This window comes from Paroedura picta, chromosome 4 (assembly GCF_049243985.1).
Source record: "Paroedura picta isolate Pp20150507F chromosome 4, Ppicta_v3.0, whole genome shotgun sequence".
NCBI lineage: Eukaryota > Metazoa > Chordata > Lepidosauria > Squamata > Gekkonidae > Paroedura > Paroedura picta.
The window spans coordinates 123,078,414-123,093,923 of NC_135372.1; the positions used below are offsets into that span (position 1 = coordinate 123,078,414).

At 44.5% G+C, this 15,510-nt stretch overlaps 1 protein-coding gene across 2 annotated transcripts in view; it reads left to right on the top strand.

Moving 5' to 3' along the window:
* Positions 1–15,510, top strand: part of MATN4 (matrilin 4) — a 45,239-nt gene that overhangs the window by 26,703 nt on the left and 3,026 nt on the right. For both annotated transcript variants that reach the window (XM_077335472.1, XM_077335473.1), the window contains exons 2-9: positions 3,004–3,121; positions 3,726–4,295; positions 5,342–5,464; positions 6,828–6,950; positions 7,578–7,700; positions 9,108–9,230; positions 10,137–10,550; positions 14,557–14,709. In XM_077335472.1, coding sequence (XP_077191587.1) covers positions 3,049–3,121; positions 3,726–4,295; positions 5,342–5,464; positions 6,828–6,950; positions 7,578–7,700; positions 9,108–9,230; positions 10,137–10,550; positions 14,557–14,709 — 1,702 coding nt within the window. In that variant the 5' untranslated portion in view covers positions 3,004–3,048. The remainder of the gene's footprint in view (positions 1–3,003; positions 3,122–3,725; positions 4,296–5,341; positions 5,465–6,827; positions 6,951–7,577; positions 7,701–9,107; positions 9,231–10,136; positions 10,551–14,556; positions 14,710–15,510) is intronic.

Genomic DNA, 15,510 nt, shown 5'->3' on the forward strand with positions numbered 1-15,510 from the left:
TCCTGAAAGGGTCCACTGCTGATTATATTCTGTTCTTTGGGCTGCATGTTGGCTGTGGTTCTACTAAGAACCTACTCATGTACAGCACTGTAAAATTCTTCTGTGCCAACTTGGCCAATTTATTTGGAAACGCAAAGGATGGGGCATACAAAAATGCCTGGCTGATGAAAACCTTGGCTTTCATTTTGGTAGCTAACAAGCAAAATGTCGATGCATTTAAATGAATAAATAATTGTAAGTGGATAGGGAATGTCAGTGTGTGCGCACAAAGGATTATGATGAGAGATGCAAAATGTTTGGAGACTTTGTAGCAGGGAAGTTTTGGGCAAAAATGAATTATGTGCAACACCTAACTTATCAGTCACAAACTTGTTTTTTTAATTTTAAGAGACATAACTTAGAACTTAGTATACCAGATGGTACTGTTTCGCAAATCTTTGAAATTTTAGCAAATAAAGGTCTTTGTTTTCTCCACGTAAAAATGTGAAAATATCCAATGCCAGAGAGGTGCAAAGTGCAGCACCCTACTCTTCCTTAGTACATGTTTTTTAATTTTTTTTCCATGGGAAAAGCAGGGGCGAAAGTCAAAAACTGAAAACACAAATTATAGTAAATAAAAGAAAGTGCATGATTTGGACAGAGAATGCTATTATATTATTAAAATACGTACATTGAATTATTTGGATATCAAGTTAAACATTATTGGATTGCAAACACTTAAATCTTGGAAATATGAATGGCTATCATACACAATCGAGCATATTGTGTACAAAATTAGTCATATTCAAACAATAAGGGCCATTCCGCACAAGGACCAATGTTGCCAATTGATTTCACAAAGCGGAAGCGCCATTTTAAATAGTGGAATCTCGGCGTTCCGCATACCTGCATTTGTAGTGGAATCCAGTAGCGTTTCATTAGTTCCCCACAGGTTTCCGGTCTTGCAGGAATCGCTAGAAAGGAAGCGATTTTTTTTGTGCTTGTTCCTGCCCCTGGCCGTCAATCAAACGGAAAAGCCAATGGGCGGTTGTTATCATGCTCCCCAAAAGCTCCTTTCCCTTTAAGCACAGTTTAAAATTTAAAAAAAACACACACGTTTCAACGAATATGCCTTGATTCCTCGCAAGGTAGAGATCCATCTAGCTGGCGTGTGAGCTGGCGAGTCATCGTTACCACGCTCCCCCAAGTGAAAAAAAAATCACCCCCCCCTGCACAGGCGCGATTTTTGGCCGAAATTAAAGGGAACTGGTGAACAGGGGGCTGTGTTGTGCTTGGGGACTTAGGGGAGCTTTAAAGCACTTCTGTGGAGGGACTGTAGCTGGAGAAGCCTCGCTGGGTGAATCAAGCCTCGCTGGTTCATTGCTTTCCCTGCTCCGAAAGGAAAAAAATGGCGATTGCTTCACCGGAAGTTCGGAGGAGAGAGCCAGGGGGGAGGGACTTTGTTGCAACCGCTACATTGAGAACGCATCTTTTTTGCAAGTGTTGTAGGTTGTTGGCAAGAGTGTAGCGATTTTCTGAGGGTGAATCCACTTTTCTGGATTCCCCGGAAATCACTAAACAAAGCGATTTTCGTGCTAGTGTTGCAGGAGTGTTGCAGATTGCTCACGACGCCATGCGGAACGTAGTTTTAGTGGTGAAAACAAAATGTAATACTAGTGCTATATTAAAGTCGTGCGGAATGGACCTAAGTATATCCTTGAGGTGTGATTGGAGATAAAGGTAAAGGTATCCCCTCTGCAAGCACTGGGTCATGTCTGACCCTTGGGGTGACTCCCTCCAGTGTTTTCATGGCAGACTCAATACGGGGTGGTTTGCCAGTGCCTTCCCCAGTCATTACCGTTTACCCCCCAGCAAGCTGGGTACTCATTTTACCGACCTCGGCAGGATGGAAGGCTGAGTCAACCTTGAGCCGGCTGCTGGGATCAAACTCCCAGGCTCATGGGCAGAGCTTTCAGACTCCATGACTGCTGCTTTACCACCCTGCACCTCAAGAGGGTCTTGTGATTAGAGATACTCTGGAATTTTGTTGCAATAGCCATGCAAGCTAGATGATTATTATTGCCCCGGTATTGCACATGGGGAGGCTGAAAGAGTGTGATGTGCCTAAGACCACCTAGTGACTTCCTGACAGAAGGGAGATTTGAGCAGGGGATTTCTTAGATCATGGTTCAGTTGCCTAGCCATTCCGCTATGCTAACTGAAACATCAACTTCCTTCCATAAAATAAATAATATTGTGAATACATGGCTGTTTGTTAGACTTTCTGTAAAGAGCTTCTACCCACAAGAGGCTAGGTAAAGCAAGGTGCTTTATTGCAATAAATTATTCCTGGTTTATATGCTGAAATCAGGTTTGTCCAACTGCCAAATCAAACTCTGCTTCCTCTCTGAAAGCCAGACCACTCTCTTTCTGTTCTTTGTCATGGAGATCTGTAATGCACTATAGCTGCAGTAACACTGCTCAACCACAAAAAGAAGGGTTGGGGGAATGCCCATCCATTAAAAGTAGTTTGTGCAGTTACTTGGTTATCCAAGTTCCTGAAGTTGTAAAGTTGCGGCAAGATTGTGACAGTTTTTTGCATTTCTTAAAGGGTCCAAACACTATACCTGAAACCCTTATGTTAAGGGTTTATCAGTGCCGTGGCGAGCCCAAGGTCACGCAGCTGGTTGCATGTGGGGGAGCATAGAATCAAACTCGGCTCGCCAGATTAGAAGTCCACGCTCCTAACCACTACACCAAGCTGTAGAGCTTCTAGTGATTCCTAAAGCTACCCTGTGCTACTTCCTGGTTTTACCCAGATGCAAGTTAGTGGTGTTGGTGAGATTACTGCAGGGTATTATTTGGTTTTTAGTTCTCCCATTGCTACTTGAGAGACAGTGGACACTATGGGGCTTGCTGGTGGGAATGCTGCCTCCAGAGCAAGAGGCCTGACCAGCCTACTCAGCAAGTCTTTGCCTTGTGAAATATTGCAGAACCTCACCAGATACTCTGCTGTTATTCCAGAAACACTGCCAACCTCCTGGGAATTTGTCACCTTGGAAGTGAATCATGAAGCTACTACACGTTGCTGCTTTTCTTTTGCTGGCCGTTACCGCACTAGAAGCCCGACCAAAACTTTTAGGTAAGTTACTAGGCCATTCCCTGTTCAGTAGCCAAGAAAGACTGGCGGTCCTGAGGTCACCTAGCAAGTTTCTGTAACAGAACAGAGAATCAAGCCTGAGTCTCCCAGACCCTTGTTTCATGCTGCACTATGATGGCTTTAAAGTGCTACCAGGCTTCTAATCCTCATTATTACTACTGAATATTATTTTTGGGAAGGCACTGGCAAACCACCCCATATTGAGTTTGCCATGAAAACGCTAGAGGGCGTCACCCCAAGGATCAGACATGATCTGGTGTTTGCACAGGGGATACCTTTACCTTTTACCTTTACCTATTATTTTTGAAGCCCAACAGCAAATATGATACTAATTTTTAATGAAAAAAAGTGTGAAAGGACTCTACAAACACTACATTTGGTTTACAATTGGTGAAGAAGAGCTTTTGCCAAAAAGTACCATCACCCGATTGGACCGCTGTCTTCTTCACAAGGAAGAGTCTCCATCGTTCTGTTTTACGGCTTGTTGTTCAAATGACCTCATGTAGACTTCTGGGGCTCTTGTCGTGAAAGCCTTCGACATTGTCTAAAAATTGTTAAACCAGGTCTTTATTTTCTTCTGTTCCAGGAGCAAAGTGTAAGACAGGCCCGCTGGACATTGTCTTTGTGATTGACAGCTCACGTAGCGTACGTCCCTTTGAATTTGAAACGATGCGGCGCTTCATGATCGACATCATTAACAACCTGGAAATAGGGATCAATGCCACCAGGGTCGGAGTGATCCAGTATTCTAGCCAGGTCCAAAATGTCTTCTCCCTCAAGACCTTCTTCAACCGGGCTGACATGGAGAAGGCGATCAACGGCATCGTCCCATTGGCCCAAGGCACCATGACAGGGCTGGCCATCCAGTATGCCATGAACGTGGCCTTCACCACACAGGAGGGAGCGCGCCCACTGCACAAGAAGATCCCCCGAGTGGCCGTGATTGTAACAGATGGGCGGCCCCAAGACCGCGTGACGGACGTGGCTGCTCAGGCCCGAGCGGCTGGCATTGAAATCTATGCTGTGGGTGTGCAACGGGCAGACATGAACTCTTTGCGGGCCATGGCCTCTCCTCCCCTGGAGGAGCATGTCTTCTTGGTCGAGTCCTTTGACCTCATCCAACAATTTGGGAAGCAGTTCCAGGATAAGTTGTGTGGTGAGTGTTGGGGCTAAGTCCTGTTGCCTGTTGCCTACTAAGACAGGGGTAGTTCGACCTGTGGTCCTCCAGATGTTCATGGACTACAATTCCCATGAGCCCCTGCCAGCATTTGCTGGCATTGTAGTCCATGAACATCTGGAGGACCACAGGTCGACTACCCCTGTACTAAGACATTGAAATCGTTTCAGTGTAGCCGATTCTCGTCTCGACCGTGACTTGCTGTTTTGTGGGAAGTCAAAGACATTGCCTACCCGATGAAGGATATTATGTGGGCGACATGAAATATTTTAGTGCTGGAAGGATAGAAGTCTTGTAGCAAAATTTTTGAATGATATAGGATTACAAATGTCCCGCAGCTGCAGTGTGTGAACCCAGCTTTCTCCTGGCTTGGCAGTTCCATTGACAAACATACCAACAAATGGAGCACTGATTCAGTGGGTTAGGTTCGTGGATGATGACTGCGGGCAGAAGAGAGTTCTGTCCATGAGACATGCAACTTTCACATCTCCCCATCCCACCAAAGCCTAAAATGCTACTCCCAAGGGGCAGGAAACCCTGAGGAACAACATAGTTAGGGAAGGGGTGTCAGAATTGTGCTGCAGGAGGAGGAATTGACGGAAATTGCCTCCCCTTGCGTTCATGAAAATCATGTGTGGGATCCAACCCAGTGTATGGCTATTTATTTTTCTACATTTTGGGCATTGCCTACCTTTTAAAATACCTTTTGTGTCATCTCTACATAGTTGTTTGTAGCTTTATTAAATATTTAAATAAGATTTTTAATGGGGTAAAAATCTGCTCTGGGGATTGAGAGTATGATTTTTTGGCTATTGTATGGGTACTAGCCAATCAATGCTGGACAGAGCCAGATTCTGTTATTAACCCATAGAAGCATCCCCCCTCCCCCAAGCTCAGTAGTGGAGAACTAGATAGTACTGAATGAAAAGAGACCCTTCCAAATTTGTCTTACTGTATTTGCTCCGGTAATCTTGTTTGTCATGACTACAAATCCCTGTTTTCAATGGCAAACTTGCATCTTGCAGGGGTTGATATGTGCACAGAAATGGACCATGGCTGCCAGCATACTTGTGTCAGTATCCCTGACTCTTTTTATTGCCAGTGCAACCCAGGATACAAGCTCAACGCTGACGGGAAGACTTGTTCCAGTAAGTGTACCATTTTCTAATTCAAACGACGGTGTCAGTCAGCCAGGAATTAGGGCATACACAGGATGGTGACTCTTCTTCCTAAACCTCGTTTACAGTAAAATTGCACATCGAGTGGATTCGAGTTCACTACATTTATGTCACGGAGTTGGGAAAGATGTTCAGGAATCAACAATGGGGAGTGCCTGTGGCTCAGTGGCAGAGCATCTGCTTGGCATGCAGAAGGTCCCATGTTCAATCCCTGGCATCCCAGGTGAAAGAACCAGACAGGGGGTGACGTGAAAGTCCTCTGCCTGAGACTCTGGAAAGCTGCTGCTGGTCTGAGTAGACAATACTGTAGTTAATGGACTGGATTCAGTATGAGGCAGCGTCAGGCGTTCATTACTCACCAGATGTGTTCATTTTATAAAATCATGTTCCATGCAGAACTAGTGCCGGAGTGGAGAACAGTGTGGTTCTTGATAAACAATTGTAGATTGCATTGTGTAGATATCCTTGTGCCAAAAAAAAAAAAAAAATGGTGTTGGGGATTAAAGGTAAAGGTATCCCCTGTGCAAGCACCGAGTCATGTCTGACCCTTGGGGTGACGCCCTCTAGCGTTTTCACGGCAGACTCAATACGGGGTGGTTTGCCAGTGCCTTCCCCTGTCATTACCGTTTTACCCCCCAGCAAGCTGGATGGAAGGCTGAGTCAACCTTGAGCCGGCTGCTGGGATTGAACTCCCAACCTCATGAACAGACAGCTTCAGACAGCATTTCTGCCGCTTACCACTCTACGCCACAAGAGGCTCTTGTTGGGGATTAGGGAGACTCAAAAATGGATATATGTATCCAAGTGGAAAAAATACAAAATGAAGCCCAGCTGTATCCACAAATGAAATACCCTGTTTTGAGAAGCTCAAGTGGGTAGCCTTGTTGGCACGAAGCAGCACAACAAAACAAAATCAGTCCAGTGGCACCTTTAAGACCAACAAAGTTGTATTCAAGGTGTGAGCTTTTAACGCCTTGAATAAATCTTAGTTGGTCTTAAAGGCGCCACTGGACTCTAATTTTGTTTTGTTGCTCTGTTTTGATAACTTAGATTTCTTAACTCCATGGTGATACATTGGATGGAATTTGTCTCGCCCCGTCCCCCAACACATTATGGATTTTTAACGTATACCCTTGTCAAAGTATGCCTACATGTGTACAGAACGAATGGGACGTTTGGGAGCATGTGCATCAAACAGGTAGACACATCAGAGAATCAAGCTGGACTTTGGCTTTCTATGAAGTACAAATAGCTGCTCCTGAGTTCCTTGTTAGAAATGGAAGGCTTACCTTCTTGTTTGAGGCTCAGACAATGTTATTTCCCCCCTCTGTAGTCATTAACGCCTGTGCTGATGGGAGACATGGCTGTGAGCATCAGTGTGTGAGTTCTCTTGGCTCCTACACTTGTCGCTGCCGGACAGGCTACTACCTCAACCAGGACAAAAAGACGTGTACCAGTAAGTTACTTTAGCCTGCTTGATTATCCTGTCTATGTTTGTTCTTAGGGTTTAAGAGTCCCCAATATCTGGAAAGCATCAAATAAACTTACCTAACCCACTGTTAAGGATGAGCCTAGTGTAAATTAGTAAACACCGTCACAACAAATGTGCAGCATTAAGAAGCTGCTGAGAAAGCATCTGCCATTAATCACTAACCTTAACATTTTTATGCCCCCTATGTGTTTGTGAACGACAACTGAGCCCAAAGGACTGTTTTTGTTATTCTAGCAAGGAACAATCCAGTCGTCATTATCATGGAGCATATTTGTTGTGACACTGTTTACTAATCCACTACTAATTTATCCTCTCCTTATATCTGTACTCTTATGATTCTTGTGTTCCATTGTCTGAGGAAGTGTGCGTGCACATGAAAGCTCACACCTGAAATAAAACCTTGTTGGCCTTAAAGTGGCCTTTGGACTCAAATTCTGTTCTGCTCCTTCAGACCCACCTGAATCTAAGAGGAAAGGAGGCATTTTGTAGGAGCGAAGGGCAAAGGGACCTGGGAAAAGCTTGTGTTAGTAAATAGTTCCCCCTTTCCAGTGTGACCTCAACAGCCTTCCTTTTGGCCTCCTGCTCTCTCAGTGACCAATTACTGCAACTTCGGCAACCACAGCTGCCAGCACGAGTGCGTGAGCATCGTGAACGGGTTCTATTGCCGCTGTCGGGATGGCTACACTCTGCAGGCTGATGGCAAGTCCTGTCAGGGTAAGTGACGACTGCGGCAAAGGCGAGAACAGCTAGGAGGAAACAGCCGCATGCTTGAGCCACACGGGGTACTAGAGCCCACCTGCTTGCTCTAGTCCCCAGCCCTGTAGGCTTGCAAGAGCCAGCACAGTGTAGTGGCTAAGAGTGGGGGCTTCTAATCTGGCGATCCAGGTTTCTCCACCACATGCAGCCGGCTGGGTGACCTTGGGCTAGTCACAGTCCTGGTAGTGCTGTTCTGACAGAGCGCTCTTCTGTCAGCGCTCTCTCAGGCTCACCTACCTCATAGCAGGTCTATTGTGGGGAGAGGAAGGGAAGGTGATTGTAAGCCGCTTTGAGACTCCTTCAAGCAGTGAAAAGCGGGATATAAACACCAACTCTTCTTCTTCATTGGGGATGTGCCTCTGCATATTCAGCAGGTTTACTCCAAAACTGGTGCTGGACATATCTTTCTCCTACAATTATTTTAACAGAGTTGCTTCCTTTAGTCCTTCCTCTGCTGCTCCTTCTAAAATATTATTCCGGTGTGTATCAAGCTTGAGGAGACCTGTTAATTTGCAAATTATCAGAAGGGGTCTTTGTTGGTGGAGGGGGTACATGCCAGCCTCCCTCCTTGAGCTGCCTCCACTTTCCTGGCTTCCAATATCCTGACCCCCCCCCCCTCTATTGCAACTGTTATAGAATTACATTTGAACACCCCTTTTCTTACAAGGGGAGATCAAAAGCAGTTTACAACATTCTCTCCTTCCCTGTTTTGTCTTCACAACAGCCTTCTGAGAGGTTTTGCAGTGAGAGAATGAGTGGCCCAAGGTCATCCTGCAAGATTTAGGGCAGTGTGGGGATTTGAATTTGGGTCCCAAGTTTATCCTGAGCCTGGAGACCAATTCTGAGACCCCCACCTTTACTTTTTGTTTTGAGCTTCCTTTGCAAATAGCCCGAAGTGGGGTGTGTGGACATAACCTTGGCCAGGTTGTCCTGATTCTGTTAGTTCTGGGCACTGCTGTTCACATCATCACTATGAAACTGGTGGCCAGTTTTTAAATCCCAAGCTTTATTTTCTGATGTGTTATGCAAGCCAGAGATGACTGTAGTTTCCCATGCAAAACAACAGCAGTCGGGCCTTCTCCAGAGGATCCATGGGCCAGGATCTTCTGATTCCCTTCATGTTTGGCCCTGCAGCTCCCATAATCATCCTGAAGCTGGTGACCAGTTTTAAACTGTGTACCACATGCAGACAGATAGATGGATCTTTTTATTATAGATTTTGTAGTGATGGGATATTCTTAAAAAGAGACAACCAATGGGATTGTGGTATCCTTGATTAATGGACACATGGTCCCTCCTTGCATGTGTTTCAAGATGATGCCCTCTGTGAGGTTGGTGGAATGATGATTGTGATTTGTGTTTCAGCCAGTGACCTCTGCAATAGCGTAGAGCATGGATGTGAGTTTAAATGTGTCAGCACCGCAGGCTCTTACCACTGTGTTTGCCCAGAGGGTCAGCAGCTTCAGGCAGATAAGAAGACATGCAACAGTGAGTATCAGATGTGCCTGGTATAGAATGATCTGGAACATAACTCTTTGATCAACTCAAAACTGTTGTCAGTGAGGACATCTCATGAAACCGTATCTACATTGGGTATTCCAAACAAAGTGGTAGTGATGGGCTTTAGAGTCAGACCACCTTTCCCTTTCTATTTGAAACAGGTGGATTGGCCCTGTAAGTTACTGGGAAATTTCCCAGTGGGAGCAAGCAGAACCAAGTCCTAATACCACTAGCTTGCTGCAAGGACTTGGTCCCAGCCATTGGCAAGGCAATGAATGAGCCTGCATCTATCTGTCATCACCACTGGCTCTTGTGGGGTTGCCATTACTATGGTGGCCTGACCTGGATAGCCCAGGCAAGCCTGATCCCGTCAAATTTTGGAAGCTAAGCACAGTCCACCCTGTCTAGCACTTGGAAGGGCAACCACCAAGGAACACCAGGACTATGGTAGGCAGCGGCAAACCACTTTCAAATGTCATAACACACATGTCATATGACAGACAGACATATAGATTAATAATAATAATAATAATAATAATAATAATAATAATAATAATAATAATAATAATAGGAGATAAAAGTGGTTATGTAGCTCCTGGGTTGTTCTGACATTCCAATTCCACCATCTCCCTCAGTGGTTAGTTCCTGAGATAAGTAGAGAGGTCGGGGATTACTCCTGGGAATTCTTGTATGCCAGGAGATCATACTACATTTTGAGATATGATGAAAAGCAGCAACATCTGGAAATCATTTTGACCTGCTGCCATCAAGCGTCTGCGGAAGTGGAGCAAGGATTTGGGAAAGACATTCATAAGGCCCCTGAATGCTTATTTTTTGAAGGCAAGGCCAATGCTTTCTCCAGTCACTGACCTCTTCTTTCTTCTTGGTTTATAGAGTGCAAAACTGGACATGTTGATTTGGTGCTGGTGATTGATGGCTCCAAGAGTGTCCGTCCTCAGAACTTTCAGCTGGTGAAGCAGTTTGTAAACCAGATTGTGGACTTCCTGGATGTGTCCCCTCATGGCACCCGGGTGGGGTTGGTCCAGTACTCCAGCCGCGTCCGCACAGAGTTCCCACTCAACCAATACACGACAGCAGAAGACGTCAAGAAGGCAGTGCAGAGAGTGCAGTACATGGAGAAGGGCACCATGACTGGGCTGGCCCTCAAACACATGTTGGAGCACAGCTTCTCTGAGGCAGAAGGGGCCAGACCTCTGTCCCAGAATGTCCCCAGGATTGGGCTGGTCTTCACTGACGGGCGCTCTCAAGATGATATCTCTGACTGGGCCAGGAGATCAAAGGAGTCAGGTGAGGGTTTGGTAAAAAGATTACTTTGGGGGAGGGGGTATGTGGAGATTTATGCATGCTGGGGAGCCTTATTAATAGCTCTACAACCCTACCACTAATCAGTATTTACCATGTTCCTTGCAAAATAGCCCAGCCCTACCTGCATCTTTGCAAGCAATTTGTGTCAAAAAGGGGAAACTTATGAACCAACTATTCTTAAAGCCACCGTGCTTGATTTGGAGATCATTTTTTGCTTGCCACAGATAGCTAGGCCAGGAGATATTTATAAGCCTGATGTGGATGCAGATTTTTTTTAAATAAAACTTTAGCATGACTCAACAAAACTACTAAAGTGCAGACCATTTCCATTAACTAAGACATAGACATCAAGCTAATGACTTTAAATGCAGCTGTCAATAATCTGGTCTTTACATTGATGGGACTAAATTATTTGCCAATAGTTGTCCATAAAAATCATTCCAGTCTTGAAACAAGGCCCACCTCTTCATTTTGGAAAGCATTGGACGGGTAGAGACCTGTTTAGTGTAAAAAATGAACAGGATGTTTCCTGAAGATGCACTGAGGCAGTATCTACTACAGCTTTATATTGGCAGTTTAAGTGTCATGGATTCCCTCAAGAATCCTGGGAATTGTAGTTTGATGAAGATCCTGAATATTCTCTGAGACGTGCCAGCACACCAACTCCATTCCTCCCAACAGCTCCTCCTTGTGGTTCCATCTTTTGTGGGAAGTACAATCAGTGTCAGTTCATTAAAGGACATTTTATGTAGCTTTACTGACATTAGAGTCACTGGCCTCCGAATGAGGTCTCGGTAGCTCCTGGAATTTCAGATGTTCTGCAGATGACAGAGATCAGCTCCCGCGAAGAAAATGGCAGCTTCAGAGGGTGCCCTGAGGTCCCCAAGCCCCACCCAAAAATCTCCAGGAATTTCCCAGCTATGGGTTGGCACCCCTAACTGGCAATATGGTAATGATTACTGGATCTCTAGCTGCCTCCAGATGAGGTGGTAAAACCTTTGCACTTAGGCAGTATTTTAGCTGAATTTGGCTGGTGTACTCGGTCTGAGTTTATTATGTTTTAATTCTTATAGAACAATTTAGTTTGTGATTTTAATTAGTTTGTATTTTGGCATTCTTTGCACACAACTGTGAGCCCTATTCGTTGGAACAGCAGATTATAAATATTTTAATAAATAAAATGAAGATGTCTATCCTCCTTCTCAAAACTACCATTCCCATGATGCTTCTTGGAGAAGGAATGATTTAACTCTGTGGTGCTGCCATGCCTTTGAATCATAGAATCATAGAGTTGGAAGGGTCCATACAGGCCATCTAGTCCAACCCCCTGCTCAATGCAGGATCAGCCGAAAGCATCCTAAAGCATCCAAGAAAAGTGTGTATCCAACCTTAAACCCTCTGTAAGTAATTGTCCAAAGGGTAGCGTCTGGCACGTCAATGGTTTCCTTCACAAATCAGTGCATGTAGAGGAGAAGCATGCATGAGCATGTAGACCCCATAGCTGCCAATGTTGATCACTGGGTTGTGAGCATGGTGTTTGTCTACATACAAAGTCCACACATGATCTGGAACATTTTAAAAAGCAGAATCACAACAGGGACACTGTATGTGTTTGCAGAAGGGTTTCTGTTACATTCACAACAAGCAGATTTGCCAGACAAGCATTCTCTGTTCAGTAGCCATCTGTTTGGTTTATCATAATCTGGGCTCAATGAGTATTGGCATGCATTTGTGGCTGTACAATCACCAAAGTGATGGGATTTTGTTTCCTTGTGGTGGCAGGGTTTCATTTCCTTGCCATGTGGGTGGTTTTGTATCTTCACTGTAGGTGAGATCAGTTCTCCCCCAAGGTCATAGATGGTTGAATTAGGTATGAAATGACATGGAAGGAGGACAACACTCCCCATTAGACTGTGCAAATATGTGAGAGCACAACCCTACAACAAGCACCAAATGGTTTTTAAACAGTGTTTGTAATCTCCTGCTAATTGATTTGCTTGCTGTGGATTCGTGTACAGTGATAGCATATAGAGATAATTAAAAATCTCATCAGGCTATATGAGCATATCCATGAGTGAAACACCACCAGTTTCGCTGCTGAAATCTGTGAAAAATCCATCAGCCTCAAACTGCTAAGCAAGTGGTATAAAACTGGCTCCCTGTTCACAATGAGTGAGCAGAACCAAGGGCAGAACAGTAGGAGTTGGAGGAATCCCTAGTTTGTACATGCATAGATGACAGGATCATAGCATGCATGTTGTGCCGTTAGGAGGATCAGAGCTGGCATATTTCTGTCCGCACTCCCCATAAACATATTGAAACCAGTGGCCATTATTTGAAGATGATTAGTGTCTGCCTTTAATGATGGTGACCGTCCAGAACTTCTCCACTGTTGGCAGGTGAAGCAAAAGTTTGCTAGAGCACGCCAGCCCAATGAGCTGTCTCAGTGTTTCTGGACAGTGTCCGGAATTTGTGGCTAATTAGTGAATTCTCTGGTTTCCTCTTGTTATTGCCAGAGGGAAAAGGCACAGACTCTCAGATTACATTGCCTAGAAAAATCTGAGGCCACTGCACTGCTTTCCAGGAGTGAGGATATGTGATGGCAAAAGCAGCCTTTCCGGGAGAATATTCATCCCAGAAGAACAGAAGCAGCTTGGGGTTTGCAGTCAAACAGTAGGCAAAGGGGGGAGTAGGGAGAGAACGGTTTCATCCTTCGCCAGTGTTATGTCTGGGATTGCTTGCTTATCAGCCAAACTTGTGTTTCTCTGTTATTCAGTCATCTGGATCCAGACTTCAAGTTTGGCTTTTCCCTAGCTATTGAGGCGTGAAATGAAAATAGACCAGACCAAAGCAGACACTTTCTGCTTTATCCTGGATTGTCCCTTCTACAGCAATCTTGTCTCTTGTGTCATAATCCAGTTCATTGTCTAGACTGAGGATTGGCATTTGGAGGCTTGATTCAAAGACTTTGGTTGCGTTCAAATATACATATCAAACCAGGCCTACTTTGGCTCCCTCACCTATGACTTTGGCCCCTCCTTGCAACACAGGGGATAGAGGCATGGGCTAGCAAATTGAATATTGATTCAGGAGTCAGTCTCTCTCATACTTTGGTATTTCAGGCAAGCTGTCTACCTTTTCCAGGTTTTAAAATACATGTGAGTTGCGTGGCACCTTGGAAGGCCAACGACATTTTATTCAAGGTGGTCTTAAAGGTGCCCCTGGACTCAAACTTTGTTCTGCTGCTGAAGACCAACACCACTGTCCACCTGAATCTATATTTAATCATTATACACTACTGTCCCTGAACCACTTTAAATAATGTTTAATTAAAAAAAATTGTTGCAGGCAACCAGCACTGTGCTCAGTCAGAAATTCTGCACACATAGGATAATGCACTTTCAATGTGCTTTGGCAGCTCCTGTGCAGAACAGCAAAATCTACTTTTAAAGTGAATTGAAAGTGCATTATCTATTGTGTGCAGAATAGGCCCTGGTGTCCCCTGACCTGCAAAGAAGTCTTATATATGAAAGTGACTCAGTGTGCTTCCGTAATAGCTTGACTGCTGGACTGTACAGATAGAAATCCCTTTTTGAGAGAGTAGTAATGCTCAACTCACCCATACATCTATTCCTAGTCATACTGAGATTGGAGGTAAAGATCAGTGGTCAATAGTATTGGCTCTTTAGTTTTTGTCGAATCTGAATTTGGCTTCTGTAAATAATCAGGGTCTTAGATGTTCCAAATCAGGATGGATTCCCCTTCTAAACCAGCATCTAGGGATGCCAAAACCAGCCCAGTGCCCTCACCGATGTATACAGGCCTGCTACTTGTTTTTCAGGTTTGGGTGCCGGGATCATCCTGCAATGTGCTTTGAATGCCATTCCAGAACACTGGAGTGTCACTAAAGTCCAAACAGCTTTGCTGGCCAGATGCCCACCCTGTATAGTGGTAAATTTTGCTCCATTGTGTCTTGCTGGCTCTGCAGGGATTGTCATGTTTGCTGTTGGCGTTGGCAAAGCTGTTGAGAGCGAACTGAGAGAAATTGCCTCCGAGCCAGTGGATCAGCACTTCTCCTACTCAGCAGATTTCAATACTATGACCCACATTGTTGACAATCTCAAACTCAACATTTGTCCTGGTAAGTGATTGGTGGCTTCCAGGTTGCATGTTTCAAAAATTTGCACAATGTGTTCTATTAATTTCCATCGTGTGTAGGTTGTTCAGTCTGTGCTCAGTACTCTGCCTTTCATTAGGTGTTCCATATCCCAATCTTTTAGCACTAAACTTGGTATCCTCCTACAATAATCTGCTAAATTTACTGTGGTGTCCCTTCTACGTATGGAAAAAAACAAAAAGTCAAAGCCAAGAAGATGCAATAGAAAGTTTCCTATGCATTCTGCATGTTCTGTTCAACTAACCTATTTAGTAGTTAACTGGGCATAGAGAATGTCTCCTTCTTATAAGACATGCTACAATGTCGGGTTGCCTTATTATTATGGACCATTAAGTTAATCGTTTTGCAACATTTTCTAATTTCAGCTCCTGCCTATCTTTTCCCTCTAATCTTTTCTCTGTCTTTTTAAAAATTAAATTTGGAATTTGACTCTACTTGTGTCTACCTACTCAAGCAGATACCTAGATTCTTATTGTATTTATTTAGTGTGACTGGCCCAAGATCACCCAGCAAGCTTTCTTAACTGAGTAGGGATTTGAACCTGGATCTCCCAGATCCTAGTTTGACACTCTAACCATCACACCACAGTGACACTATATCCAAGCTCAGTTTTCAATGAGGTTAAGCATGCCAGATGTTTGCTGTAACACATCCATCCAAGGGTGTTTATATGTAGGTCTGCTCCAGATATTTGTGCACATCTGGTATTGCCCTCTCAACAAACCTGTCCTGTTACATTCATATTACACATGGGGAATGTTTTTC